At 43.1% G+C, this 27206-nt stretch overlaps 2 protein-coding genes across 4 annotated transcripts; both read left to right on the top strand.

Moving 5' to 3' along the window:
* The first annotated feature begins 1282 nt into the window (after positions 1–1282).
* On the top strand, positions 1283–26937 carry LOC136438512 (chloride channel protein D-like). Of its 3 annotated transcripts, none has more exons than XM_066433322.1 (20): positions 1283–1574; positions 2306–2462; positions 3404–3533; positions 4148–4228; positions 4936–5111; positions 5629–5721; positions 6284–6371; positions 7015–7170; positions 8070–8264; positions 9008–9099; positions 13307–13437; positions 14474–14645; positions 15121–15301; positions 15516–15685; positions 21544–21723; positions 22128–22227; positions 22950–23045; positions 23861–24000; positions 24513–24632; positions 25551–25667. In XM_066433322.1, the coding sequence occupies exons 1-19, from the start codon at positions 1478–1480 to the stop codon at positions 24616–24618; spliced, it is 2541 nt and encodes an 846-aa protein (XP_066289419.1). In that variant the 5' UTR covers positions 1283–1477; the 3' UTR covers positions 24619–24632; positions 25551–25667. The 3 variants fall into 3 exon arrangements, with proteins under 3 accessions (XP_066289419.1, XP_066289418.1, XP_066289417.1); XM_066433321.1 differs by having other exon boundaries at positions 24513–24621; positions 25551–25665; XM_066433320.1 differs by lacking the exon at positions 24513–24632 and having other exon boundaries at positions 25551–26937.
* LOC136438513 (G-protein coupled receptor 6-like) lies at positions 9118–11564 on the top strand. The gene has a single exon (XM_066433323.1). It carries the CDS (start codon positions 10011–10013, stop codon positions 11271–11273), a length of 1263 nt encoding a protein of 420 aa, XP_066289420.1. The 5' UTR covers positions 9118–10010; the 3' UTR covers positions 11274–11564.
* Positions 26938–27206: the final 269 nt, after the last annotated feature.

Genomic DNA, 27206 nt, shown 5'->3' with positions numbered 1-27206 from the left:
CGCATACAGCGAGGAGAACGAAGTATCATAAGATCACAAGCCATCGTCAAAAAATGAGAGCATGACCATCATAGGAAATATGTATTAAAACTAAACAGCGAAGTATTCAAATGGCAAATGAACTGATCTTTTTTATATATTATCGGGGTACAGTACTATACGCTTTTCTTGTTAATCTGATTCTTCGATGACCTTAAACATATTTTCCAACTTGTTCATCAAACTTGAAAATACAACAATTGTGTGAAATAGAAACATACATGATCGTATACAGCAATAAGACAGCTAAAGGTAAGTCAAGTAGTGTGTAAGTGTGATGAGGTAACTATATGTGCCCATTTTCTACGAGACTATTGCTTGACCCATGGTGGCCATGTTAGTCCCTTAAATTACACTTCTATAACCAACATGACCAAAGTGAGAATCAAATAAGTATGCATTCCTTCCTACCATTACATATTCTCCAAGCAGAGGTTTTGGTCGGCTGGCTGGGGTAGTAGCGGCCGGTGGGCCGCCAGCTAGAAAGGGAACTAGGCTAGGCTAGAAAAAGAACAAGAATCAACAAGATCTCATTTTCTTTTTTGTTACGACGACGGCGTCATCTTACTAGTATGTTCTGCATTCCAGAGACTCCTGTTCATAACAATAGCAGATCAAAAAAAAAAACTCAAACACACACCAAACGAATGTTCATTTGATTGAACTTCCCTTTTTTTATCACATGATGTTCCGCTTTTCAGAACGCCTGAAATAAGAACAGCTTTAGAAGGATATTGCTGGGTTGTCCCTGAAAGAGGGACCTTTACTAGTTAGGGTTTGTAGCCGGGTATAAGTCACTTTGGAAGCTTCATTGTGTCTTCATCATGGTAAGGTTATTTCTAAGACTTCATCAGATATGTTGATATTGATGTTCAAAAATGACGACGCAAATCGGGGCCCGCCCGGGCTGTTTGTGGAAATGACAAATGGAATAGTGTGTCAATAAATATGCACAAGCCATGCTGTTAAATAATTTTTGGTACGTTTTGCGTATTTTGCTGTCCTTTGTATCATACTTTTCGTTCGCAAAGACTACTTGGCCGGGCTAGATTCGGTCTCTAAATCTCGTTTCTAGATCTTTCTTAAAATTCATTTATATACATTTGGCCAGATAATTTTCCGGAGGCGAAGAAAGAACTGGGTGCAAAGTTCTACAAATCCGCTAGGTGCGTGTCATTTTCATTTTAGAAAAGCGCGCCTAGCGGATTTGTAAGACTTTGCACTTTCAAAAGGCGTTACCAAATCCAAGATGGCCGACTAGTCGACACAGAAAAGTTTTTGTGATTGTTTGATACTCATAATCTCCAAAAATTCCGCCCTTTTCATTCCCGCATGACCCTTAGAGTCGTAGACCACGTCTTTGAGAACCTCATTAGCACCTCAAGGAGGTAAAGAGTCGGTGTTATTGTCCTTTAAGACGTCAGAAACGGCTGAGGAGATGGCGGAAGTGCGGTCCCGGAGGAAGAAGCACGCCTACAGTGTGTCCCAGGTGCCTTCTGTAGACGACGTGCACCTGGCGCAGGCCGACACATCAGGTGAGAAGCTTAGTTAGCGTCATTACTACTCTTACCTTAGTTACAGGCCTTTGCTGTGCCGACTCATAATTTCAGGAAACTCTGCTGCCAAGATGGTTCGGGTGGCGAAAGATGATCATGACTGACGCCCTGCACAAGTCAAGCTCTAAATCATAGGCCACAACCCCGCCCTGTTGCCCCTCCCCCCTTGCTTTGGTCACCTCTGCTCTGCTCTGCTCTGCTCTGCTCTGCTCTGCTCTGCTCTGCTCTGCTCTGCTCTGCTCTAGTAGAAGAAGAAGAAAAAACACTTTAAGTATTACTGGCAAATTATGACACACACACACCCACCCTATCAAGTCTATGACACTTACTAAAATTGTCTCCTCTTTAATTGCATATCAGGTCAATTCATAGTTCGTACTTAAAACCAGCTGTTCGACAAATCTTGCTCAGTCACAGACAAAAGTTAGTGGATGCTACTTGAAACGTGTGACCATTTCCAAAACCATATCCAGTTGCTTGAGTAACTGTTATATAACTATTTGAATAAATATAGATATATTTGGCGTATCGTATTACCTGGATGTCTAACCTTCGTCGACGATACTTACTTTTGAATTGTACAAGTAAGTAAGTATGTAAGCACCACTCACCAAATATCAATGCTGCCTGATTAAACCTCCTTGCCTGGACTGATCATTGTATTGCCTTGCTGCAATTTTGATACATAAATAAATCTTTTCCCCCAACAGAGGGCTTCTTTGCCCGCGGTCGTGAGTTTGAGAGCGTGTACGTGAACCACCGCTACACGGCACAGGAGCGCGAGGAACTGTCGAAGTTCGACAGTCTGGACTACCTGCCGTCCCACAGCTTCGCCTACAAAAACTGGATCAAGAGACAGCCAAGCAGGTACGTACAGGAGAAGGGTTTGCGCACCATACTGCAACGCCACCTGGCAAGTTATTATCAAAATGCAACCAGCAGGCAAACCTGAGCCAACACTACATGTAGTTATAGATTAGTACCGTCCTCACATCCGGCCTCAAGACTTTAGGGCAGATACAAGAGATAGACTTGCCCATAGGCAGTAATGCTTTAAAGCACTAAAACAAGGGCTCAGAAAAGGATTCACCTTCATTGCAAGCCCCCAAAATTCATATGCACCAGAAAGCCACATCTGTCTACTTAAGAATCATGCAAAGAAAATAGACAGTTGACCAGCTCGTTCTCTCGTAACAGCTGACAGACGAAAACAACCGTCAACTTTGACCTACTCCCAGCCTGGAAGAGTCCACTCGGAGCATGTGAAACCAAACCACAAAGATATCTCCTTACACCAAATAAACGACTGAAACATACAAATTTTGACCAAACTGGGAAAGCTTAGACCCTACCTGTTCCTTCTAGCCCAAAAGAATCCAAAATGGACCAAAATTTTCAAGAAAAAAAAGGGGTTTAAAAAGTTTAGTGTAAGGACCCAATTTGTGTTCGCAATTTTTGCACGCCACTGCGCAACTCAACAGTGACGTTAGCCCTTTAAAACTGCATGCTTGAATGAAAGGGTGAGTTTGATACAAAATACCGGTAAAGCAACTGGATAAATTATCCCCAATAAACTACCTAGGGTTGCACACAGACTGAAATTGTCCAAAGAGTCAGACATTTCAGATAGCATCCTCTATCTTTTGTCTGTGACTGAGAATGGGTGAATGAAAGAATGAGTGAAATCTGTTCTTGACTGTTTTCTGAAATAGCCTGGTAATCTGTTTGATTGTGGCTAAGATTTTTAGTATTAGGTGATGACAAAAACCCCACGAAGGCCTCAGAGATGTAATGCTGTTCTCCCATAGGCTGGACTGGGACCGCTGGGTGATGATGGGGCTGATCGGGTTCACTGTGGGGTTTCTGGGCTTCCTGCTTCACCAGATTATCGAGATCATCTCAGAATACAAGTGGGAAAAGGCAGAGGAGTTTATAAAGGTTTGTCAAGTTTTTTTGTTTTCTTTTTCTTCTTTTGTATCATCGAGTGGCTATGCTAGCAGATATGAGATTGAGAGGTGATGGGGTCGTTCCTGCCTAGATGTTGCATCCTCGGAAAAGGCACTTTACATGATTTTTCGCACTTCACCCAGGTGCAAAAATAGGTACCTGACTTCGGTCGGGGGGGGGGAGGTAAATGGTGGTGGAAGGAGAGGGATGGGCTCCGCCTTCCAATACTGTGCCCTAGACACTGTGGATAACAACCCACTGTCCCTATAGCCTCAAAAAGCCTATGGGACTACCTTTCTTCTTTTTTAGTTTACTTCTTCAGCAATAGTTTTACACTGAGTATAGAAAATGGGAACCGCGTAGTCCGACCACTATTCCACATCTCTGAGCTCAAAGTTAAATCTTTGTATATGAAAATAGATTTTCACGTTGTATTTCGAATAGCAGATAACTGTATAAATATGCTGACAAAAAACAGTTCCTTTCAATTTGACACACTTAAATTTGTTACATGGTATAGTTAAAGCCTGGGTGCCATAAGAAGGCTGATTTGATGTTATGTTACACATACTAAGACATATATGTCTTTCCCATTGTACTTGCAGGATGGAGACATTGCCGTGGCCTATATCTGGGTCCTGGGCATCAGTCTGCTGCTGGTCATAGTGGGGTCTGTGCTGGTCGTGGTGAGAACTTCAAATTTTTGTTGACTTCAGTTCAGTGCCAAAATACATTAACTCAATGCACAAAAACACATGAACTAAAAAAAAAACACATTGTGTATAATAACAGTATATATAGAATACAACACGGTGTATTCGTATCGCCTGACGATGGAAGGCTCAAATCGAACTAGGAAAGAACAGGTGGTACTACTGTAAATTACATGTAGATATATGCTGCCATATGAAACAGGTTGTTGATACAAGTTATAAACATTTTTTTTCTTCAAAATATCTCCTGTAAATGTTATTAAAAGAAATAGGCAATAAGTTTTGTCTTGTGTCAATGCTTAGACATACATTTCGTTACCAAAATATTTTGCTTTTTTATCTGATTTTATCTTCTTCCTGCTGGCTAGCTAACCCTGTGGCCAAACAAAATTAGTACCAAAAGGCTGCTTCTGCAGGAAGAAGGTAAGATGTACCAGTGCTAATAGTCTTTTTCCCTGCAGTACTTCCGGCCCTCAGCAGGGGGCTCTGGCATACCAGAGCTGATCGAGTTCCTGAACAGTACAGTCGTGCAACACATCTTTAATGTGAAGACATTCTCTTTTCCCTGCAGTACTTCCGGCCCTCATCAGGGGGCTCTGGCATGCCGGAGCTGATCGGGTTCCTGAATGGAACGGTCGTGCAACACATCTTTAACGTGAAGAATTTCTTTTTCCCTGCAGTACTTTCGGCCGTCAGCAGGGGGCTCTGGCATGCCGGAGCTGATTGGGTTCCTGAACGGTACGGTCGTGCGGCACATCTTTAACGTGAAGACGTTTGTGGTGAAGTTCCTGTCCTGCGCCTGTGCGGTGGCCAGCGGGCTGCCCGTGGGCCCAGAGGGACCCATGATCCACATGGGGTAAGTTTGCTTCCCTTCTGAAGCCGCTCTGATTTAATGTAGTAGTAGTAGTAGTAGTAGTAGTAGTAGTAGTAGTAGAACCTTTATTTTACTTAGATAGCCCTGTCGGCCTGTACAACTATACATGTATGATAATATGATAATGTTTGAAACCCAAGATTCACATGGGGTAACTTATATTCTCCTATAAAATCACACTGATTTGATATTTTAGTTAGATTTAGATTGATAATGCTAAACTGCATGATCAACATGAAAACAGTTTGAGGGAAAAGACTGTAACATGTTGCACACAGTTTTCAGATGAATATACTTTGCCTCTTGGTAAATTGTTAGGTGAAGTCATTAGATATTCGAGAGCCAAGGCAAGGAAATAGTGTGGCCGAAGGGAAACACAACTTTTCTCCACATTTCCTCTCATTAAACTGTCAGAAAATGTCATGCCATGGTAATTTAGTACATGATCAGGTGTTCATCAGATTTTATCATTGATGAATTATCATTTTTCTCCCCCCAGCGGGCTGATAGGAGCCGGTTTGAGCCAGTTCAGGTCGGGAACTCTCGGGTTTGCACTGCCGTTCTTCCAGAGGTTCAGGAACTCAGAAGACAGGTGAGACTGTTGTCCCTGTCTCTTTTTCCAGACCTTGAGGTATTATCTGCAGATGCCGGTGTATAGGTTTAGGTATAGTTAGAACTGTGCAGGTATTTCTGACGTCTATCTGCTCCTGAACTGCCATGTAAAATCGGTAAAGCCACTGGGGACAAATACAGTGTAGGATTTTGACAGTTCGGTAGTATTCTTCTCCCCACACCCTTGTACATACACTTTTCATTGACTTCATCATCATCATCGTAGTTACCCCCCAGATAACCTCGCGAGGGGCAAAGTAGGGGGGTAACTACAAAGTAGGAGTTATACTGCACATGCCAACAATGTCACAAGAAGATTTTAATGATTATTTCTAATCATCATCAAGGTAGACTTGATTATCATTTTTCTTCTTTTTTAAACATCTGCAAAGGACTTCTCTTTGTCCATATGGTTAGGGTGTTAAGTGTTATTCTATACTTCTATTTTGTACTATGTTTGATAGTTGTACCATGTACAATTATCATGCAATAAAGTTCTTCCATGATTTTCATTTGATGATCTCAAATGTTGCTCTTTGCAGGAGGAATTTTATCCAGGCAGGCGCCGGGGCGGGTGTCGCCTCTGCTTTCGGAGCTCCAGTCGGGGGCCTGCTGTTCGCTATGGAGGAGGTATCCATACACATTCATCCATTCACCAACAGGAGCTAATTACTTAACCTTGTATTGACTTAGTCTTCCATTGAACCATCCAAAGTGGTCTTCACCTCATTAACATATCATTTCAAAATTTTGGTATAAAACCTGGTTCTCCAGTTCTTCCCTTTAATTGCTGAAGAAAGACAGCGGATGCTGTCTGAAAGGTCTGACTGTTTCAAAAGTTTATCCAGTTGCTTGAGTAACTATTTTTGGCACCCATTCACTCGTTCATCCCTTCCTTCCACCATTTATACCTTCCTTTATATCATTGTCCATGGGTGTAGCACTGGCTTCAAGGGTTACTACTAGGGGCAGCTGGCTATCTTACAGTTTCACCAAAATAATGACTTGTCACCTCTGCACCATATCTATTTCCTAGTACTGTAGCCATCTAGTGAAGAAGCTTCTTCTCAATTTTATGATGGCCAGTTCCTCCACCAGATAGTGCCAGAGAAGAACAAAGCTTTTAACACCTTAATTTAGAAATTGGCAAGAAATGATTAGTTGTGACTGCTTCTTCTTCCTCTGTGCCCTTGCAAAAGGCACATTTGTGTACTGGATGGTATTGGTCTACAATCTTGTTTGATATTCTAATTTTCTAATTTCCTTTCTTCAGGTTTCGTCCTTCTGGAACATGAAGCTGACCTGGCAGACATTTTTCTGCTGCATGATCGCGACCTTCACCACCGACCTTTTCAACTCAGCCTTCACCAGTTTCCAGTACAAGGGCAGCTTTGGGCTCTTTAGAGCCGAAAAATACATCCTGTTTCAGGTAAGGTTCATAGGGTTTGGGGTTCAAATCCTAGTCTGTGTATAGTTGTCTGATACATCCTGTTTCAGGTAAGGTTCATAGGTTTGGGGTTCAAATCCTAGTCTGTGTATAGTTGTCTGATACATCGTGTTTCAGGTGAGGATCATAGGTTTGGGGTTCAAATCCCAGTCTGTGTATGCTTGTCTGAGTCAAGTTACACACAACTGGTTATGTTCCCCAGTACAAGGGCAGCTTTTGGCTCTTCAGGGCCGAGAAGTACATTCTGTTCCAGGTGAGGCTGTTGTGTGTGGTGGTTTGGTGGTAGTTATCCTGCTTCTGTATTCCAAGGTCGAGGGTTTGCATCTGGTATTTTCCTGCTTCTGAGAAGAGTTTGGGTTGATTTTGAGCTGTCACTGTGGCCAAAATTGGCCCCAAAAGTCCCAAACTTTTTTAGAACCTGAACCATGTTTGACTATGTTCAATCTGAAGTAATTGGGACCAAACTCATTCAAATACACCTATCCATCTACAAGTGTAAGATAAACATCCTGTGCAATGGAGCCAACTAGTTCTAATCTTATTTATTTATTTTTCTTTTCCTCATACTGTAAATCACTTTAATATAGCGGCAGAAAAATATAGCTGTCAGGGGAAAATGGAGTAGGTCACGGCACTTAATTTTAAAGGTGGGAACAAACGTTACTGTCTCAAATATTAGTGATCAAATATTCGCGATGATGAAATTTTAGCTGTTGACTAGTGACCGTTAAATCAGCTAAAATTAAGTTACAGTTAACAAATCAATAATTACAGTAGTTATTGAGGATCAGGAAAAAAGCACAGTGCTTATGAGAAGCTCTCTTCAGAAATAAGCTAATCATGGATCCAAATAAAGTCAAAATCAACCCTGCCCCCTGCAGGTTCGTAACGAGATCCCTGTGAACATCCTGGCGTTCATACCGACGGTGGTTCTGGGCGTGCTCGGAGGCCTGCTGGGCGGACTCTTCACCTTCTGTAACCTGAAGATCGTCCGCGGTCGGCGCGCGATCCTCGCCAAGCTCTCCTCCGACTGGAAGAGGAAAGTGGTCCGGGTCTCCGAACTCTGCCTCATCATCGTGAGTCTCAAACTTTGAAACTCAGCAAGAAAGTATTAAAAAAGCTCAGCATGAAAGCAGGAATGAGATGTTCAAGAATTTGTTTGTTCCTGGAACCGTCTTAGAGTGGAAGTTGTTTCCACCAAGAACTGTAAGGGCAGCCTCACTAGAACGCCTGCAGCTAGCAAAGGTTTATTGTGACAGTTCGTTCAGTGTAACCAGCTGCTGCTGCGCCATGTGCCTTACGCTGAAGGGCTGTTACACTGGCTATAAGATACAGATCGGGTCTCTGAGCTCTGCCTCATCATTGTGAGTTGCTAATTTACATCTTTCTTGAGGAAAGATGCAATTGAAGCATTTGTTACAGTCTGATTACCTCTTGCTGAATTTTGTACTTCTTGGATGTGACAGCCCGTCGAGTTTTATTACATTCCATACATAGCTTCACAAAAGATGTAGATAACTTTGAAAATTAGCATAATAGTTCATCTGTGTTAGTGGCATGAAAACAATTGATTGAAAACAAATATTGGAACATTGTAGATTTATAAACTGTTCCCAACAAGAAAGAAAAACAAACAGCTTGAATTTGTCTTTACAATACGACGTAGCTATAGTGTTTGCACTGGCAAAGACAGTAATAAATAGCCTTAGATAATCAACCTTGTCTCTAAATACAAGCACGATGAACAGTGTAATTGTGTTTGTAATTGACATTATACTGAAGAAAAAAGTAATATAAAAAAGTTGTTTTCCCCATGCAGACCCTGACAGTGACGGCCTCAGTGTTCCTCCCTGCTGCGTTTTCCTGCAGTCCCTTCACATGTTACAGTTCTCAGAACGACATCGTCAGTAGGTGGGTCTATTTGTTTGTTTCTTTCTTTCTTTCTTTCTTTTTGTTTGTTAAGGCATAACCAGTAAAGAACCCTATGATATAATGCATCATTTCTGCACCATAAGTGCTTTTGAATTTAGCAAGTCTCGTTAGCAAAATCACCCCTGCACAATCCCGGTGGATAATTAGTGTAGGTTTGTGTGTTTCACACAAGACAACACAATGACGTAGGGATGGGTGGCTTAGATTGATCTCAGATCGAGCGTGATAATATGATGTGAATTTCTATAACTAACTACCACAAGTGAGCAATTATTTTGGTCTGAGAATAAACCTGCAGGGCCTTTGCTCATTACCCTGACAGCGCTATAAAGCGTTATATGTAGCTTCTTGGGTTTCACAGACCATTCAGCGATGACCATTCCACCTGTTACCCAAACGGGTTTACGAACCATGATGTTAAAGCGCATACAGGGCTCAAAATACTGGGCGCATGTGCACCTGTGTGCACCCAAAATTGGAGCTGTGCACCTAATTCTTGACTGTGGGTGCACCAGTGCACCTAGATATTTTTGTATGCAATAGGGTAAAGATAGTATTGCGCACTAGTATACAGAATATTCTTGATATGTAAGTGTCAGAAAAAGCACTGTGTAACCTTTTGTTGTACTTCAGCTGATGTACTACTAGTCTTGTTTGAAATTAGCTAGCTATAGAATGACAGATTGAAGTTCTCAAGAGCTTTAGATTCAAATATATATGTTTTGCTGACATTCAACTTTATTTTATGTGGTGCACCTAAAATTCTTTCTGTGCACCTAATTTTTTGGGTAGGTTGCACCAGTGCACCTTTTTCCAAAAATGAATTTCGAGCCCTGGCATATGATAGCTGATTACACAAGCCCGTAGGGTGGAGAATTACTTCCGGGCTGATGGTTAGGACCATAAAGACAACATCTCTGGTGACTCTGGTTCAGTCTTATCGAGAGAGATCTCTCTCCCTCTCTTTTTTTACACCGAGTCTTATTTTTTGTAATCACAACAGAATGGTGGGTTTTAGGGCGCGCTACATATGGATGCTGTTGCTTGTGTCCTGTGCTATGATTCGCTACGTTGGAAAAACGTCGGCTGCTGACCCCGGCTTCAACTTGAGAAACAACAACTTCAACGAAACGGGCTTCTCCAATGATTCAACCCTCCCGCGGAACGGTTCGTTAGAGAACTGTACCCACACGGAATTCATCACCGGAGTAACAGGAAACATCACTTCAAACGTCTCCGCGTGTTTGAAAAATGATCCAACGGTTCCATCCGATTCACCTCCCATTGTCGCCGTGTACGCCACCCTATTTTTTGGCAGCTGGTCAGTCGTGGCAAACAGCCTCCCGCTAGCAGCCATCGTCAAGCACGAACATCTCCACACGCCCGCCTACATCCTCATGGCTAATCTGGCAGCAAGCGACGTCCTGACCGGTGTAGACTTCCTTTTTGCGGGTAGTTCGGTTTTGTACTACATAGACATCAAGACCACCCCTTCCATCGCCACTTCACGCGTCTTTTTCACGTTGATCTTGCTCTCCGGGCTGTCCTCTGCCTACAGTCTGCTGGCCCTGACGGCGGAGCGCTTCTGGTTCATCGTCCACGGGATGACCTACGTCAACAACGTCACCAACGACAAGTGCAAGGTCGTCATCGCCGTTGTCTGGGTGTGGTCTGTGCTGCTGGCCATGTTGCCCAACTTCGGTTGGCACTGCGCAAGTCGAATTGAGGAAGGATGCCTGTCGTTGGGAGGAGGACTGCCGAACAGCTACGTGGTCCTCATCCTAGTGTTTGTTTTCATCCCGATGGCAGCAATCGTCTATTTCAACCTGAGCATCTTCTGGTGCCTCTGGAAGCACGTGAACGCCATCGCTGCCCAAGAAGCCGCCGTGGGCGCTCCGCCGAGCGTCAACAGGAAATCCGCCGTCACAATCGTCATCATCACCATCGTGTTCCTGGTGGGATGGCTGCCGTTTGCCATCAAGATAGCCATGTTTACCGCGGACAGCATTTCCATCTTGAAGATGGTCGTCTTCATCATCCTGAACTCCGCCGTCAACCCGGTGATCTACGGGTTCCGTCTGCATGAGGTCCGTCGTGGCGTCACACGGCTTTTCCGTAGTAACCACGGAAACGGCAATCTGGACCTTCCGTAGCAGACATGGAAACGGGAATCTGGACCTTCCGTAGTAACCATGGTAACGGCAATTTGGACCCGTAAATTGAACAACAAAACTCTTGCCGTACTCGGCTGCTCGTAACCGACCATCCCCGCGGGTAGGGGCCATAAAAGTCCCGGACAGCTGGAGCTTGTGTTCGAAGAAGGCTAAAATTAACTCTGAATATGGACACTGTATCTATTCCATAACTACGTGTCAATTCATTAGTGACTTGATAAGTAGGCATTTACCAAAATCTCCAATGTTGTCTGGATGTAGTATAAAGAGAACAATTGCAGTTTACCTGGTGAAGTAGGAACAGACTATGGACCTGGTCCATCAGAAATCACCAATCCTCTGTGACTAACAGATCTTGTAGTGAAGACAAAGGTATCTAATGTGCGATACCTGCATAGCTGTGAATACTAGTATTGTGGTTATGCCATGTTGTAAAGTATGACTTTTGTGACTGATACACAATCATGTAGTATGCTCGTTTTGCACGCATTTGTGTTGGACTGAGAGCTGAGATAAAACTAGTTTTTGTAATTTCTTGTAACTCAGCACAATCGTGAACCTATATTATAAGATATCTTTATTCTGTATGTCAGACTCTACATTTTATGATACACATACGAGAGAAGGGATGTAACGTATGAAGTGTTGTGTATAAGGTAGCGAGCACAATATCTCGCTTTCCTTGTGTGCACAGCCACGTCAAAATAAAAGTTTTAAAAAATTAGTATTTATATATGGCTGCTGTCTTGTATATTTATACTGTAATCTTATGGTAGTATAGACCATCCAGAATAAGACCAGTGTGATTTTGCACAACTATTACTCAGCTCACCTTACCTTTGCAAATAACGGCAACCTGTAATGCGTTTAAATCTAGTCAGATTAAAACATCTTTCATGTAGAAGTGAGAGTAGTAAGGTGAGATGTGTCGCCCGAAAGACGAGCAAAAATCGTGCAAAACAAGTGGCGGAAACTGGCCCATATCTAACAGGCTAATTACTTAGAATGGATGTGTGGTCGTCTGTGTGTAAATCTAGCCTGACGGGGTGAAGTGATAATAATGATAATAATGATGACTGGTTTATTTGCAACAAGTGCAAACACATATCCTTGCAGCCTGTCGTGGCTGAATTGGGGTATGAGACAAAACAGTTCTTAAAATTCATTAAAATTCATTCAACAGCTCATACAATTTTTGTTGGATTAAGTTATTTTTACAATAACTCAACACTACATTCAAAAACTGTACGCTCGAGTCAAGAACTACAATTCATCTCTACCTTAAGAGGTAAGGTGGTGTTCTTAATTTTAAATCTGGAAGTTCTGCAGCTGAACTGTGTGAAGTTGTTCTTTATTTTTTAGATCTCTACCATGAGTGAGAGCAATATTGATGAATCCTTGTAGTTTATAATTCTTGTACAAATGTAGTAATTTGACAATGTATAGATGTATCAATCTATTCTTTCGTTCTGACCTGTACTTAACCAAGTCTGTATGTGTACAATGAAAGTCTTCATTCATTCATTCATTAATAAGGTGAGGTGTGCAGCATGCAGGAAAACGTACCGCCCAAATGTCATTTGAAATGTCAGCAAAGGAAAGGCCAAAGTTAACGTTGTTGAGGTACATTCCATAGTTAATGAGACAACTATTGCTTGACGAAGGTACTAGTATTAGATCATGGAACTCTAGTTGAGGAACAAACCAGTCTATCAAATCTGAAAAATGTTGTGGATCAACATATTGATCTTCACTTGAAAGTTCATCTGTGTTCAACTTGGTAGAAGTCATTCTGAATGGAGGTTAAACTGTAAATTAAAGCCAACACAATAAATTCGACTCACCGAGTCACGTGTCTCATCTGCATAACGTGACGTCACAGAAGCGGTGGATTGTTCACTCCTTGACAAAGACTGTAGCTGATCAGTCGAAAATTTGGGTAAGTCCAATTTATTGTGTTGGCGTTTACAGTTTAAACTCCATTCAGAACATATTGATCTATCTCCCCACAGTCCTGAGTGCCTGTCCCCTGAGAACCACACCATCCACACAGAGAACGACGTCTCGCTCTACACCTGTCCCCCGGGGGTCATCACCAGGTTCAGCAACAACTCTGTCACCACCAACAAGACCTTCAACCAAGGTACTGTATTCTCAGCCCTGCACTTCTTGGGTTTTCTCCCAGAGACAGATTTCTATACCTCTTACAAGACGTTCAACCAAGGTACGGCCACACCTTCAGACAGTCCGATTCTTAGTCCTGCACTTTTCTCTGATTGTCTCCCATTGACAACTAGGTTACATTTCTTAAACAGGGACAGGGGGCATCACTATCTCAAGCCTGTATATGAGTTTTATGACTGTATCTTGTCACTTGATAATCAACATCAAGTCACGTGCCAAGTGAACTCCAAGACGAGATCTCCAAGATCTACCAAGTTGATGAAGAGACAGTTCGTCTCGAAAGCTCCCCAGAGTAGCAAACTCTTTTGTTGTGTGTATGGTATAGATATTCATCAATAGAATACATTTCTTTATTATGATAAGTGTTTATCAGATTTCTATTCCATCAACAAGATGTTAAACTTAAACCAAGGTACGGCCACACCTGGGGACATGTAGCTTGATTTTAGCTTGAAAGTTCATCTGTGTTGGTGTTGACAGCCACTCGAAAGAGTAGGGCAAGTCTACATGAGTTCATCAGTTCTGTTGCAGCCGGGCTTTCCTGGCCCTTCTCAGTGTTGTCAGAAATCATTCGGAAGCATAATGTGTGACTGACTTACTCTTATCTTTGTGAGAAATGAGGAATCTACAATTTTTGTTACGTCACGTTATGCAGATAGAACACATGACTTGGTGAGTACTATTTATTCGCCACTGCCTCCAACGAAAAGCCAACCCCCAGTAATGTACGCAGAAACACCAGATACATCTATAGACTGGACATCTTTTATCAATGTTATCGAATCTGTGTGTTGTGTTTCCTCACTATTAAACTTCTAGCCTGGGTGCCATCCTATTACTACCGTGGCTCCTACACTCGCCACCCTAAAAAAAATTTCAAGGTAGCAAACGCTTGAGGCCCAGTAGTAATCTTGGATGGCACCCAGGCAATTAACCTTCCAGCATGAGTTTGCAAATAAAGATTGAATTGTGACATGATGTTCTGTCCTGCCCAGTTGCCACCCTGATGTTCGTGACAGGAGAAGAAGCCATCCACCATCTCTTCTCCCGAGAGACGCACAACGAGTTCAGCTACGGCCCGCTGTTTGCCGTGCTGTGCATCTACTTCTTCCTGGCCTGCTGGACCGCAGGGTCGGCCATCTCCAGTGGACTGGTGGTCCCCATGGTGTGAGTGTACTGGTTAAGATTGTTTTCCTTCGTTAATTTCGTTGGCCAAGAAGGTTAATGTTTTCGGTTGCATGTGTTTGTGTGTGTGTGTCTTTGAAGAACATAACTCGAGAATGCTTGGGCGGATTGTCTCGATATTTGATATGTGCGTAGGTTTTGATACATTTTCATTTTTATGGGATTGGAAGGGTCACAAAGCTGGATGTATAAAGGGGTTGAAGTCTGCCATCTCTGACTGTCTTGTTTTCCTTCTACCAGATTAATAGGTGCCCTGTACGGCCGGATCATCGGCCTGTCCATGGTGTCAATGTTCGGAGTGAGGGGGTGAAGTCTGCCATCTCTGACTGTCTCGATTTCCTTCCTCCAGATTGATCGGCGTCCTGTATGGCCGGATCATCGGCCTGATCAAGGTGTCCATGTTTGGCATGAGGGGGTGAAGTCTGCCATCTCTGATTGTCTTGTTTCCTCCCTCCAGGTTGATTGGCGCGCTGTACGGCCGGATCATCGGCCTGTCCATGGTGTCGATGTTCGGCGTGATGGACAAGTCTGTTAACGAGTACTGGGCCTGGATGGACCCGGGCGCCTTCGCTCTGATCGGCGCTGCGTCGTTCTTCGGGGGAGTCTCCCGCCTGACCATGTCACTCACTGTCATTATGGTAAAGTTTAGTTTTTCTGGCAAAGCTTTGACATTATTTGGTATATCTGTATTAGTCAACCATATCCCCCTTCAGCATAAGAACCAAGCTTTCTAACATTGGTAACATCTATAAATGAATGAATGAAAAAACGGAAGGAGAAAAGCTGTCAAAAAATGAAGGGAGGCCTACAAATATGCACTAATGCCATCATTTCCTGTTGCCTTGACTACAGATGGAGATGACCAATGACGTGCAGTTCCTCCTGCCCATCATGGTGTCGATCATGGTTGCTAAGTGGGTGGGAGACTTTGTGACCCATCCTCTGTACCACGCCCTGCTGGAGCTCAAGTGCATCCCCTTCCTGGACTCCGAGCCGGTCATCGTGCATGAGGGAAACAAACCGTAAGTGGAGCCATTTCTCAGTTGTTTCAACATTGTTGCAGTACTGATAGTAGTTGTTAGGTGGCATGACTGCACCAACCTTTGGTGCCTTCCCCCTCCTCAACTCTGAGTCTGTCATTTTTGAGGAGGGAGACTAACCATACATCGATCAATCTTTTCATAGGCCATTTCTCAGTTGTTTCAACATTCCTGCAGTACTGTTAGTAGTTGTTAGGTGGCATGGCTGCACCAACCTTTGGTGCCATCCCCTTCCTCAGCTCTTAGCCAATCATCCTACGAAGGATGCAGAAAAGCACACTCGCTAATTTACAGCTGACAAAAAAAGAAGAATTTATGTTAAGCCCCCCAAAAACAGACATTACGCATGGTAACAGTTACTCAAGCAACTGGATTAAGTATGGAAACGGTCAGATGTTTCACATAGCATCCGCTGTCTTTCGTTTAGTCGCGTGTCTTATTACCTGGATGTCTAACCTTCATCGACTTAAACAGACATTACATCATAGTGCAAAACATCCGCTTCCTTTGTGGTGTAAAAGTACTTTGCTGTGCCCACGCACCAGTTTGCGTCTGCTGTTTCATCTTTAGTACTGTAAATGCAGAAATGTTTGTGGTAGTGTTATGTTCACAGTTTTTGCAGCGAACTCTTCAGCCCAAACTTAAAACCACTGCGAAACTTTTTGCCCACCTTTTACTGTAGAGCTACTATTTTTCTAAACACGGACTTAAGACCACCGCAAACACGTCATTTTCTCCCTACTGCAAAATAAAAACCACGCAAACATAAATGCATTTACAGTATCACGGAAGAGCCAGAAGTGATAACAATCCTGCATACAGGGCAGCTGTCCTGACACCTGTTCAAGTTATATGTCCTTCACTTCCTCCCTGGCATATTCCAGAGTTTGGCAGGGGGCAAGGACAGAAATTTCCAGACTGAAATATTTCAGCCTCTTGGGGCAGAAATGTCTCCATACTTTGATGCTCCATGCTTCTTCATTCTAACCTTGTATAATCTGTAGTTGCAGAGCTTTTGCAATGAGAAGATTTCAAACCATCCCAAATGCTTCCATAGAAAAAATCAGTGGAAAGTGGAATCTGCTGCCATTCCACTCTACGATAGTTCTAGGAAAATACAAATTTTTTAACACATCAATCCTAGGTTATTACTAGCCTGGAGTCCAGCCTTCTTAGCTTTACTCCACTACCCAAGCTGGTGGGGAGCAGAGCTTGGGTAGCGGACTAAAGCTAAGAAGGCTGGACTCCAGGCTAGGTTAGTACCTTGTGTAAAGATAAGCATCAAAACTGTTGAGTGACATTTCCTGACTTCCCCACTGCCCTTTACAAGTGGTTCCACCCCAGCAGACCAACATGTGGCCTGGGGCAGTGTTAAACATACCTCCCACTTTATCAACACTTGCACGGATCCCTTCCTGGCTTTTCCCTGGACTCTCAACTTCCCCAGACTTTTCCCAGAGACGTCTCAGAACTTGCTTCATCAAATCACTCTCCTATAGCTAGCAGCCCTCCCTCCATCAAAGCCTTGGACAGCAAGAGGGTTTACAACATAATACACACATTGCAAGGAAATACAAAATGGACAGGGGTCAAATGTTTTATACACTGTAGAGGGCATATCAGTTTGTGTTTTTCTAGGGCAAAAAACTACAAAAGAAGAGGGCAATGCAGTTTAGTAACAAAATGAGGTTTCAACCCTATCTTAAACCCCCATTCATAATTGTATTTCATACACCTCTCTGATTTAAGATCACAGGTCCCACACTTTTTCTTTTAGATTATTTATCATGCCACTTAATTTCACTGACACTGCCCCTAGGCTGTCTCCAGTTTTGATTTTTTCCGTCCCACCCATTGTTTGGGAGCCCATGTTGTTAGTTATCTCCATGAAAAATGGAGATATAGTTTTGGGTGTGTCTGTGTGTCTGTTTGTTTGTGTTTCCGGACCACTGTAGTCAGCATGACTTAAGAACCTCTTGATGTATTACGATGATTTTTGGTATGTGGGCAGGCCGGTGTTGTAAAGCCGCAATTCAAGGTCAATTTTGGGCCCCCTGGTATGTAACCTTGGTACTGCAGCAGAAATTCCATTTTTGTATCTCTTCACCTGGACGTGCAATGGTCTTGATTTTTTGGTGGCAGATAGCTTGTGGTGTAATGAAGACGTGGTGTGGGTTTGGGCCCCCTAGTTTTTGTTGTTATATCCGTCCTTCGAAGCCAATAAAAATTTACCTTTCATTTCTTGGAGTTCAGATTTTGTGGACAGACGATGTGAAATTTGTGTCCATCCCAACGAGCAAATTTCCATCACAGGATAAAGGGATGGGTCCTGGATACAGCCCTGCACAGTATGTCTTGAGAACTCTGTACACTTAAGACGTCTTGTGATAGTCTTAGCAGATTTCATCAGCCCTGCCTGGAGTGTTGAGTACAGCTGGAGAGGTTTGTAATTCCTCCGGACAACTTCCCACGCTTCCCTGGCCACAAACCAGCGCCTGTCAATCCTGGATTTTAGCAACCTGGTCACTGGTGGGACAGGCAGGCACTTCTGGTGAGGGGGGGGGGGAAGATGTTAGATTTTGAAGAAAGCTTTAGACAAGACAAAGACACATGTCTTGATTTTTTTATATACATGTACTGATGTACATGTGATTTTTTGGCACACAGAGGTATTTTCTATCAACTGTTACGAAGGCGTTATCTAACCAACATCAACTAAAGGAAAACTTTTCTGGTGCATTACAATAAATGTGACATGCACAATTTTTATTCACTTCGCCAAAACGTCAATGCACACCAGGGTAAATCTGTTTAAGCCTTTCAACTGCCTAGTAACAATGAATAAGCCTTATTCAGCCCGATTTTGTCAGTTTTCAGGCCTTTTAGAGTTGGTAGTGTCAACACATAGCCATGACCTCAGTAAGAACTTCCTGCTTCGGGGCTAAACCACAAACCCAAGCTAAGGCTGTCAGCTGTGAGGAGGAAACAGTTCAGTCTCTTCTACATCCCCCCTCCCGCTCACCAACGGCAAACTGCTGACAGTGGTCCATGGTTGTATCTAAAAATTCATTTTTATGAGATGAGCATGATTACTACAGCTTGTATTCTACACAAGAAAAACAAAGAGTCATTTCTGCCTGTTGAAGGCTGCCATCCCTAGTCAGAAAATGAGACAGTCACTTTTGTAAGTTCTGTACCATCACGCACAAACCAGAGACTAACTGACAATGTTTCCTGCTTGTCTCGGGAAGTTGACAAGTCTCCTAGTCCAACTTAAGACTTTATGAATCCCCTACATTGTAAAAAATCAGTCCACACATACAATGTAGCCATGACCTCAGTAAGAACTTCCTGCTTCAGGGCTGAACTTCAAACTGCTGACAGTGGTCCATGGCTGTGTTTAAAACTTTGGTTTCTGCTTCTTGTTGGACCAACGTTAACCCTTATTCTTTAGCACACTGAAGTTGCCATTTGGCTACCAATTCTCTTTTGGATACAGGGTTAGGCAGCAGGGAGAAGGTTAAGCAGGTAAGTCACTTATTCAAGAATACTACAGCTTGTATTCTACAAAACTTTATTATACTGCCTGTTGACAGCTGCCATCCCTCATTGTCCCTAGTCAGGAAATACATAAGTCACTTCTAATATTACCATCCCCCCAACACAAACCACAGACAATGTTTCCTGCTTGTCTTGGGAAGTTGGCAAGTCTCCTAGTCCAACTTAAGACCACCACACCTGTTGATTTGTTGCAGAAAGTTGGCAGGCCTCCTAGTTCCACTTAAGTGTCGATAAGACTTTCTGAGATGATCTTTCTGAATCTGAGCATAGTGTGCTGATCTGTTGTGGCTGTTGTGGGGGTGGGATGTTTAGTCTTTTTTTTTTAAATCCTGCCTTTACCTTCTTGTAAATGTGGAACTAGCCCATAGGTTTCTGTTGGTTTCAGTGCTTGCACTGAAAAAAGAGGCTATTCTAACCACCTGCCAAGACCCTGCCAACTGTACTGAGGAAACACATTGGTCATCACCACACCTGTTAACAGTGGTCCCTGCTGCAAGCTGGCAGATATCCAACTTGAGTCTTTCTTAACCCCCTATACAGAGTGTGCTGATCTCTTGTGTCTGTTGTGGGCGTAGCTCCTAGGGATGTAAACAGTCTTGCATTGCATTATGCTTATGTTCAAAATCCCGCCTTTGTCTTCAACTTATGTAGATCTTGCCCATAGGCTTTGCTGTTGGCAACACTGATGCAAATGCACAAATGGCAACACCGATACAAATGTAGTTGCATCCCCAAGAATATCTTTGCAATATTATTTTTGACAAACGAAACTATTCTAACCACCTGACAAGACACTGTCAACGGTAAGGAGGAAGCGTACCAGTTACTAGTCCCACAACACCTGTTATGCTTAGGTCACATTCCCAATCCGGGGCCCGGCCGGGGTGTCAGCGAAAACGAAAAATTAAAAAATGCATATCAAGAAAGTACACAATTTGTAGTTAGGAGTAATTTTTAACGTTTTTTGTCTTTAGTTGTCTTTTATATCATATTTTTTGTTCCCGCAAGCTGCCCGACCGGGCCCCGGATTAGAAATGTGACCTAAGCATTAACAGTGCTGGTGCAAGTTGGCAGGCCTGCTAGTCCAACTTAAGTCTTTCTGAACCCCCTACTGCGTGTGTGAATTCCTGTCATCTACAGTGGACAGGTAGGATTTAGCAGGAGAGATTACCCCAGCCTACCCCCTCAACTGTTTGGAGATAAGGAAAACTTTCTCACACTTTGCGGGAGGCTGAGACTTGACCTGGACTGGCAGACTTGTCTGCTTGTTTCCCTTAAAATTTGCTGACTGCCTGGCTTCAAAGTTGTGTTGTATTGCATGGGCTTCGAACACCGGATTCAGGTGTTGTTACAATCTTTTGTTTGAGGACACCGCGTTTTCTCAACTTCTGGGGCATTTCACATTGAAATGTGTGTTTTTTTCGGATGGTTATGACAGAGATAAAATACAACACAGTGTATTTCCCATCACCCTCAGTCCCACCCCTCCCGCAGGTCGCATCGCCCTCCGGCCGTCGGGCAATCCTACCCGCAGTCAGGCTGGTACCTCGGGTGTTACGGAATACACCGTGCTGTAGTCTATATGTAATTCACTGCCACATCCGACAAGCCTGACTTTCCTGCTGTGAGACTAAGAGCGGCCAGGCTGTCAGAAAACATTACGATCTTCCATCCCAACATCTGCTTGGAGATAAATGCCATACCGTTTGTTACTGTTCAGCCTGAGGTGCCATGTTTACGCCCGGATAGACTCTTACAAACATTCATTCTTCCCCCGCACCATACCCGAGTGGAACGCCCTGCCTGGCGCGGTTGTTACGGCTCCCACCGTTGAGTCTTTCCGCGCCAGGCTGGAGGCCTGCCCGCCTTAGCCTGGGACCTCCTCCCCCCCTACTTTGCCTCCTAGCGGGGTTATTTGGGGGTAAACGAAGTTGAAGTTGAAGTTTGAGGAGATTCTGATAACCTCCTTGGCAGTCAGTGAGGACAGGTGCTGTGCTGATAACAACACAAGTGCAGCAGGTATCAGATGTGTGGGAAACAACCAAGGGCCGTTCCCCTGTGTGCTGCCCAAATCCTTTCAGTTATGAACTCACAGAGTAGCCCTGAAGTGGGGCAAGGGTCGGGTTGCTCAGGTTTTTGCTTGGGTTTTTCCTAGGTGCTAGTGCCTCACATAGTGCTACTACCCTGTTTCACCATCAGAGATGCATCCTTCAAGCCCTCGCACTACTTTTTGGCTAGTTTTTTTTCTTAAAGACTGTACTTTTGTTGATCTCCTTTAGAGTGAACCTGGAGCTCCACATGGCGCGAGACGTGATGGCGGCCCCGCCGTCCGTCATCTCCACGAGAGAGTCGGTGGCAAACTTGGCGCATCTCCTCCTGGACACCCCCCACGGAGGCTTCCCAGTGGTACATTCCAGCAGAGAGGGGCAGGAGAAGACTTTCTACGGCATGATTACAAGGTGAGGTCACCTGTAGAACTGTTCTATAGTGTATTGGGTTCATTACTACATCCCAAGAAAATGGAATGTGGTGTCTGTGTGTTGTTTGTGTGTGTGTGTGTGTGTGTGTGTTGTTGCAGTGTTGCGATACGTACATTCTCAGTTCTGTTTTCTGTGAGACTTGAAGGGTTGCAAAATAGTATGGGTAAGGGGGTAAAGTCTGCTATCTCTGATTCACTGTTTGTAACTATCTGTAGCAACATGTACATTCAATTTGAATCCAGCATATTTTTCAACATCCGTAGCAAGGTGTAGGGTCATTATGCCACATCAGTATAATTCAATATTTTTTTCCTGCATGGTTCTAAGTACTAGTATTTAGTTTTGCATTGTACTGACTGATGTTCTTGCCCCGTACATTTCAGGATAGAGCTAAGTGTGATCCTGTTCCATCCTGATGTCTTTGAGACGGAGGAAAACCCGACACCAGAGGACCCGGAGGTCACACTGCTCGACTACCAACAGGTCAGGACCAGTTACCGGCTCTGCAGCAGCATTGTGGCGTCTGTGTAGCACAGTGGCAGAGCATCCGGCTATGAACCAATAAGACCCAGTGGAGTACCCAGACATGTCCGGACATGCACCCAGACGTTGTGCCCTTGGGAAAGGCACTTAACACACATTTCCCATGTCCTAAGCCCAGCAGTAGGGTTTGGGTTGGCGTTAGGAAGGGCATCCAGCCGTAAAAACTCTTGCTACAAAAAAGGACTTGCACTTGATGAGGAGTTCTGGGGCTTCCCCATCAATGTGCAAGCACGTCTAACCCCCAGATGATGGGGAACAAAAGACGTTAAATTGGATAGAGAGAGAGAGAGAGCAGCTATGTTAACTTTACTTTCAACTGACTTTCAACCTTGACTTTCAACCTTGTAAAGCTATTTTTCTTCATTTTGAAAAATTAGATTGCAAAAATTAAGATGCAAAGTAAGAGTTGGGCGACCCTGTGTGCTTTGCTTACAATGCGAGTAGTATCAAATCCACATTGCACTGTCAGCTACTTGAAAAAGCACTATGCTTCACATTGATTGAGGATGATAAAAGAAGAAGTCATTGAGGCAGAGTTACGATGACTTTGGCTCCTTCTTACTTGGGACCACACTAGCATGAATGATACCTTGGTTCTCATATTCATCTGCTAAATTTTTTTGTCTAGGACTGATTCGAGTACGATGTTTTTTCCTCCACAGACGACTATACACAAGCTGTACAACACAGACGAGATCGAGGACCTCCTGACCAAGTTCTGCGACGACCCTGTGTATGATCAGCAGTTTGTCAACCTGGTATGTAAAGCCAGGGAATAACACTAGTAACGGGCAATTATAACGCCCTGGTCTAGGCATGAGCCTTTTCTTGGACCCTGATGTCGAGAACCCTGGCCATTCTTGCTTTCATGGCTTGCACGCAATTGGAAGGGGTCCTTTGGGGATGTTAAGTCAGAGGTCCTATGTTTCAGTAGCCTGGGTGCCAGACCACCGCGCTCCTGGCGCTAATCCTTCGGCCGGGGAAGCAACTCGCGCCGTCGCCACAGATAGCACACAGCCCACTAATTAGCTCTCGCGCTGGGCGCGATAGAAATCAGGGTTCGGCTGCCAAGCGCTCCCGGGTGCCAACTCTATCCCTACTACTAGGTCTTCCCCGCCCAAAAGGGCTTATCATCGCATCGCGTGAAAGGTCTGGTATCCAGGCTAATGTTTCAGTGCAGCCACACCTCGAGCACATTAAAAAACCCACCATGCATATTGATAAGAGAAGGAGTCGATCCTACTCTCCAAGCAGAGGAAGGGTTTGGGCTGTTTTTTGACGTGTTTTTAGGCGTTTTTGTCAGGCTTTCTACTTTGTCATCTTTTTTTTTGTATAGCCAACACAAAAAAAAAGATGACAAAGTCTGCTTGGAGAGTAAATCGATCCAACCTATCGGCCTGGCCTGTTACACCCACCAAAGTACAAGTACAAGAATCACCCTAGACATGCTGGACATGAAAAGTATGACAGAAATGAAGAGGGAACTGTGTGCATAGATTGATCCTGAATGGACCAGAGTTGTAGAAAATCCTTTTCTTATCTTAACTTTCTTCTCCTTGTGTCTTTCCTGCAGCAACCGTACGTGAACCAGTCTGCGTTGTCTGTTCGTGACACCTTCTCGCTCCACCGAACCTACATCATCTTCCGCACACTGGGCCTGCGACATCTCACGGTCGTGGACGAAACCAACAAGGTCGTCGGAATCATTACAAGGTTCGTGTGTTTTTCACCCGAAAACTACTATTTTGGGGGTATTGTTCACAAATCTTCCAAGGATGATGTTGTTTCTGTTAAATGAAGGAAAATGGAAAAAATCTTGAGGAGATGTTTTCCACAATCTCTGAAGGCACGAAAACCCCCACAACGAATAGAACACACTATCTGGGTGATCAGGCAACCACAGGCGACAATGCCACATTACAGTTATGGCGCACTTATACAAGTATTTGTCAGACAGTCAAAACTGCGCCAACAAAAAAAGGTACGATGCAGCGGCTTTTCAGGAAATGAAAAAGAAATGGTACATTACACCTATACTATAGTGATAGCCAAGAAGTCTGGAGCCAAAACTAAGGAGAAAACCTGTGATGTGTGTCCTATTTCTTAAACCTACTCTATGATCCTGTCAAAGTTTAATTCCAAACCAGAACCAAAAGTGTTCCTTAGGTTTCCACTACCACCCAGGAAATGACCCTATTGTCCTTGACCTTTGGCCCTTGACACAGGAAGGACTTGATGGGGTTCCGTCTGGAGGAAAGCCTGGGTCGTGTGCTGCAGGAAGTGACCTGTGCCACCAACGTCCCCATGGAAATGGCGGAAAACTGGATGTGACATGTTCGCACCTCGTAATTTGAGCCTCCCTTGCTTCTCTCCTTCTCCCTTTCAGGTGTGGCGTGGCTATGGGTCTGTAAACTCCGCTTAGAGACCAGCGCCTGGTAAACTTCGGTTAGAGACCATCGCTGGTTTGATTCCTTGCTGGAGTGAAGCTGTGTGTTTTTGATGCAGTCTAATTATTCATGACCAATGCATCGCAACCTGGAAGGTTGATTTGCTAATGTATTACCGCCACTAACATTTTGCTTATAATTTTCGGTTATCACTCCATGGATACTGCTGTTTATTTCTGACATCACGCATATAGTTTAAACAGTTAAACATTCTCTTGCGCAGAGCATTGTTTGTAACCTATACAATGTACCATGGAAGGCTCTGCTAGATAAACCGGGCAAAGGTTTCTGGCTATCACTTCATGGATACTGCTGCTTATTCGTGACATCACACTTGTAGTTTTAACAGTTAAACATTCTCCTGCGCAGAGAATTGTTTATAACCTATACAATGTACCTTGGGAAGGCTCTGCTGAACCTAAGGTTTCTCCTTCTGTGGGCTTCTAACCAGAGAATCAGAGAATTGGCTTTACTTTTAATAGGCACTTCTTTGATTGGCTGACAGCTGGTTAGAGGCCATAAAAGTAGAAAGCTGACGGCCCTGTTTAGCACAGCCTACCCAAAGTAAATTGTATAGGCTCCGAGCAAGGCTCTACGTAGGGGGATAACAGTTACATGTACATACAGGTCACAAGAATGAAGACAAGAGAGTTCCACTTTTTACTCATTACATCAGAGTTTACATTGTTTTTTCCGCTTTGCCATAAACTTGGCAGACATTTTTGAAAATGTAGAAAAACATATTGGCGAATGTTCTAAACTCCCAAAACACGAAGAATCATGATGACTCCTCTGACCCTGACCTATGACCCACAGGAAGGACTTGATGGGGTTCCATCTGGAGGAGGCACTGGCGGCCATCTTGCTGGAACAGCAGGAGCAGAACAACATCAAGGTCGAGATGGCAGAGGTCACCGACATGCCCAACAGCACAACAGCATGACGTCGCCATGGTAACATAGTGGTAACTATAGCAACAAGGATCGCAACCATGGTTAGGGGTTATTGCTCGAGAGAGACATCAGGGACCAGACATTTTAGATGCAATGTTTGTATTTATATGCGGACGTTCATGAGCCTTTTATAGAGCTTACTTAAAGTCACTGTACAAAGTGCAAATATCACAAGGTTTTGAGATGGAGGTTTAAGTTTATGATGTGCAAAAAGTAAACAAATTGTTTGGTTAGATAATGATATTATAAGACATGATTTTATGAAGGTGATGGACTTAAGAATGATTTTAAATCTTTCCAAATAAGTTTCAGATGAGAAATCTTTCTAAAATGTACAATGGATGACTTTTTTGACCAAAGACTAACTAAACTCAACAAGTGATCCACAATGAAACAAAAATAAAATATACAAATATACAACAACAACAAAAATAAAAATGCAACAAAATTGTTTCCTATAAACAATGATGCCACAGAGTAAACATCGCTATATCTATTTAACTTCTGTACTTTAACATTTATTTCTATAGTATCTTTTTATTGTTAGGATCACAATACATAAGATGTCTGCTGCAGTTTTATACACTCTCAACAGGAGGTGCTTTTGTATCATGTCTAATGTATCACATCTAAATTTTGAACAATGTATGTAGTTGCCTTTCAAAATTTGGAAATCATATATTTCTAAACCCAATGAAAAAGAGAAAAGTGGCCTTTGATATGAACCAAGTATAACTCAGAAGTGTTGCAAAATGGTGTAATTTCATAAAATAACTGATAACACTTGCCTACATAAAAGTAAACAAGTATCATATCACTTGTTCTTAGAATCGATTTAATGTGAGTCAAAAAGTATTGTTGCTTCCAGTTATAATATTATTGTTGATTTTATTTGTAAAATTAACTTATTTTCAATTAATGTTGAGCAAGTAATTATCATCGTTACTTCAAAATGTATGAGAAGGTAAAAATTAATGTTGGAGAAAATATATCAGATTCTATATCATTCGCTGTTAATGTGTGCAGTATACTCTGATCCAAAAATAGTTCACTAGTACATGCAATTGGTTTTCAAGTATTTAGTATTATTGTTTCATAATCTCCAAAAGTTGACTTCACGATTCGAATCCTAAACCAGCTGTGTTAGATTTGTTCTTGATTAAACAGGTGTAAGAAGTAATGAAGTGTTCTTGTGTAACTGGATCAAAATGGTGTGAATGCATAGAATATATTCGGTAGGCAAAGTCCAACACTACAACTTTCTTCTTGCCAAGCCACACTTTACAAAATGTAGAGTAGTTTTATCAAAATTTTTTCATAAAAAACATTCCTCCCTACTTGCTTTGGCAAGTCCAGAATTGTCAAAATTTTGTTTTCTTAATATCTTGTGCAATTTTGTGCTGGAGTTTGACAAAATTTGATATACATTTATTTATAAAAGTAACTTGTGATATTCCATGTTTTCCAAAAGGAAGTATTTTGCGTCATTCCAATATTGTTAACGTTTGGCGCAAGCAAG

The sequence above is a fragment of the Branchiostoma lanceolatum genome, chromosome 7, assembly GCF_035083965.1.
Source record: "Branchiostoma lanceolatum isolate klBraLanc5 chromosome 7, klBraLanc5.hap2, whole genome shotgun sequence".
Taxonomy (NCBI): domain Eukaryota; kingdom Metazoa; phylum Chordata; class Leptocardii; order Amphioxiformes; family Branchiostomatidae; genus Branchiostoma; species Branchiostoma lanceolatum.
This window is presented reverse-complemented; position numbering and strand designations above follow the sequence as displayed.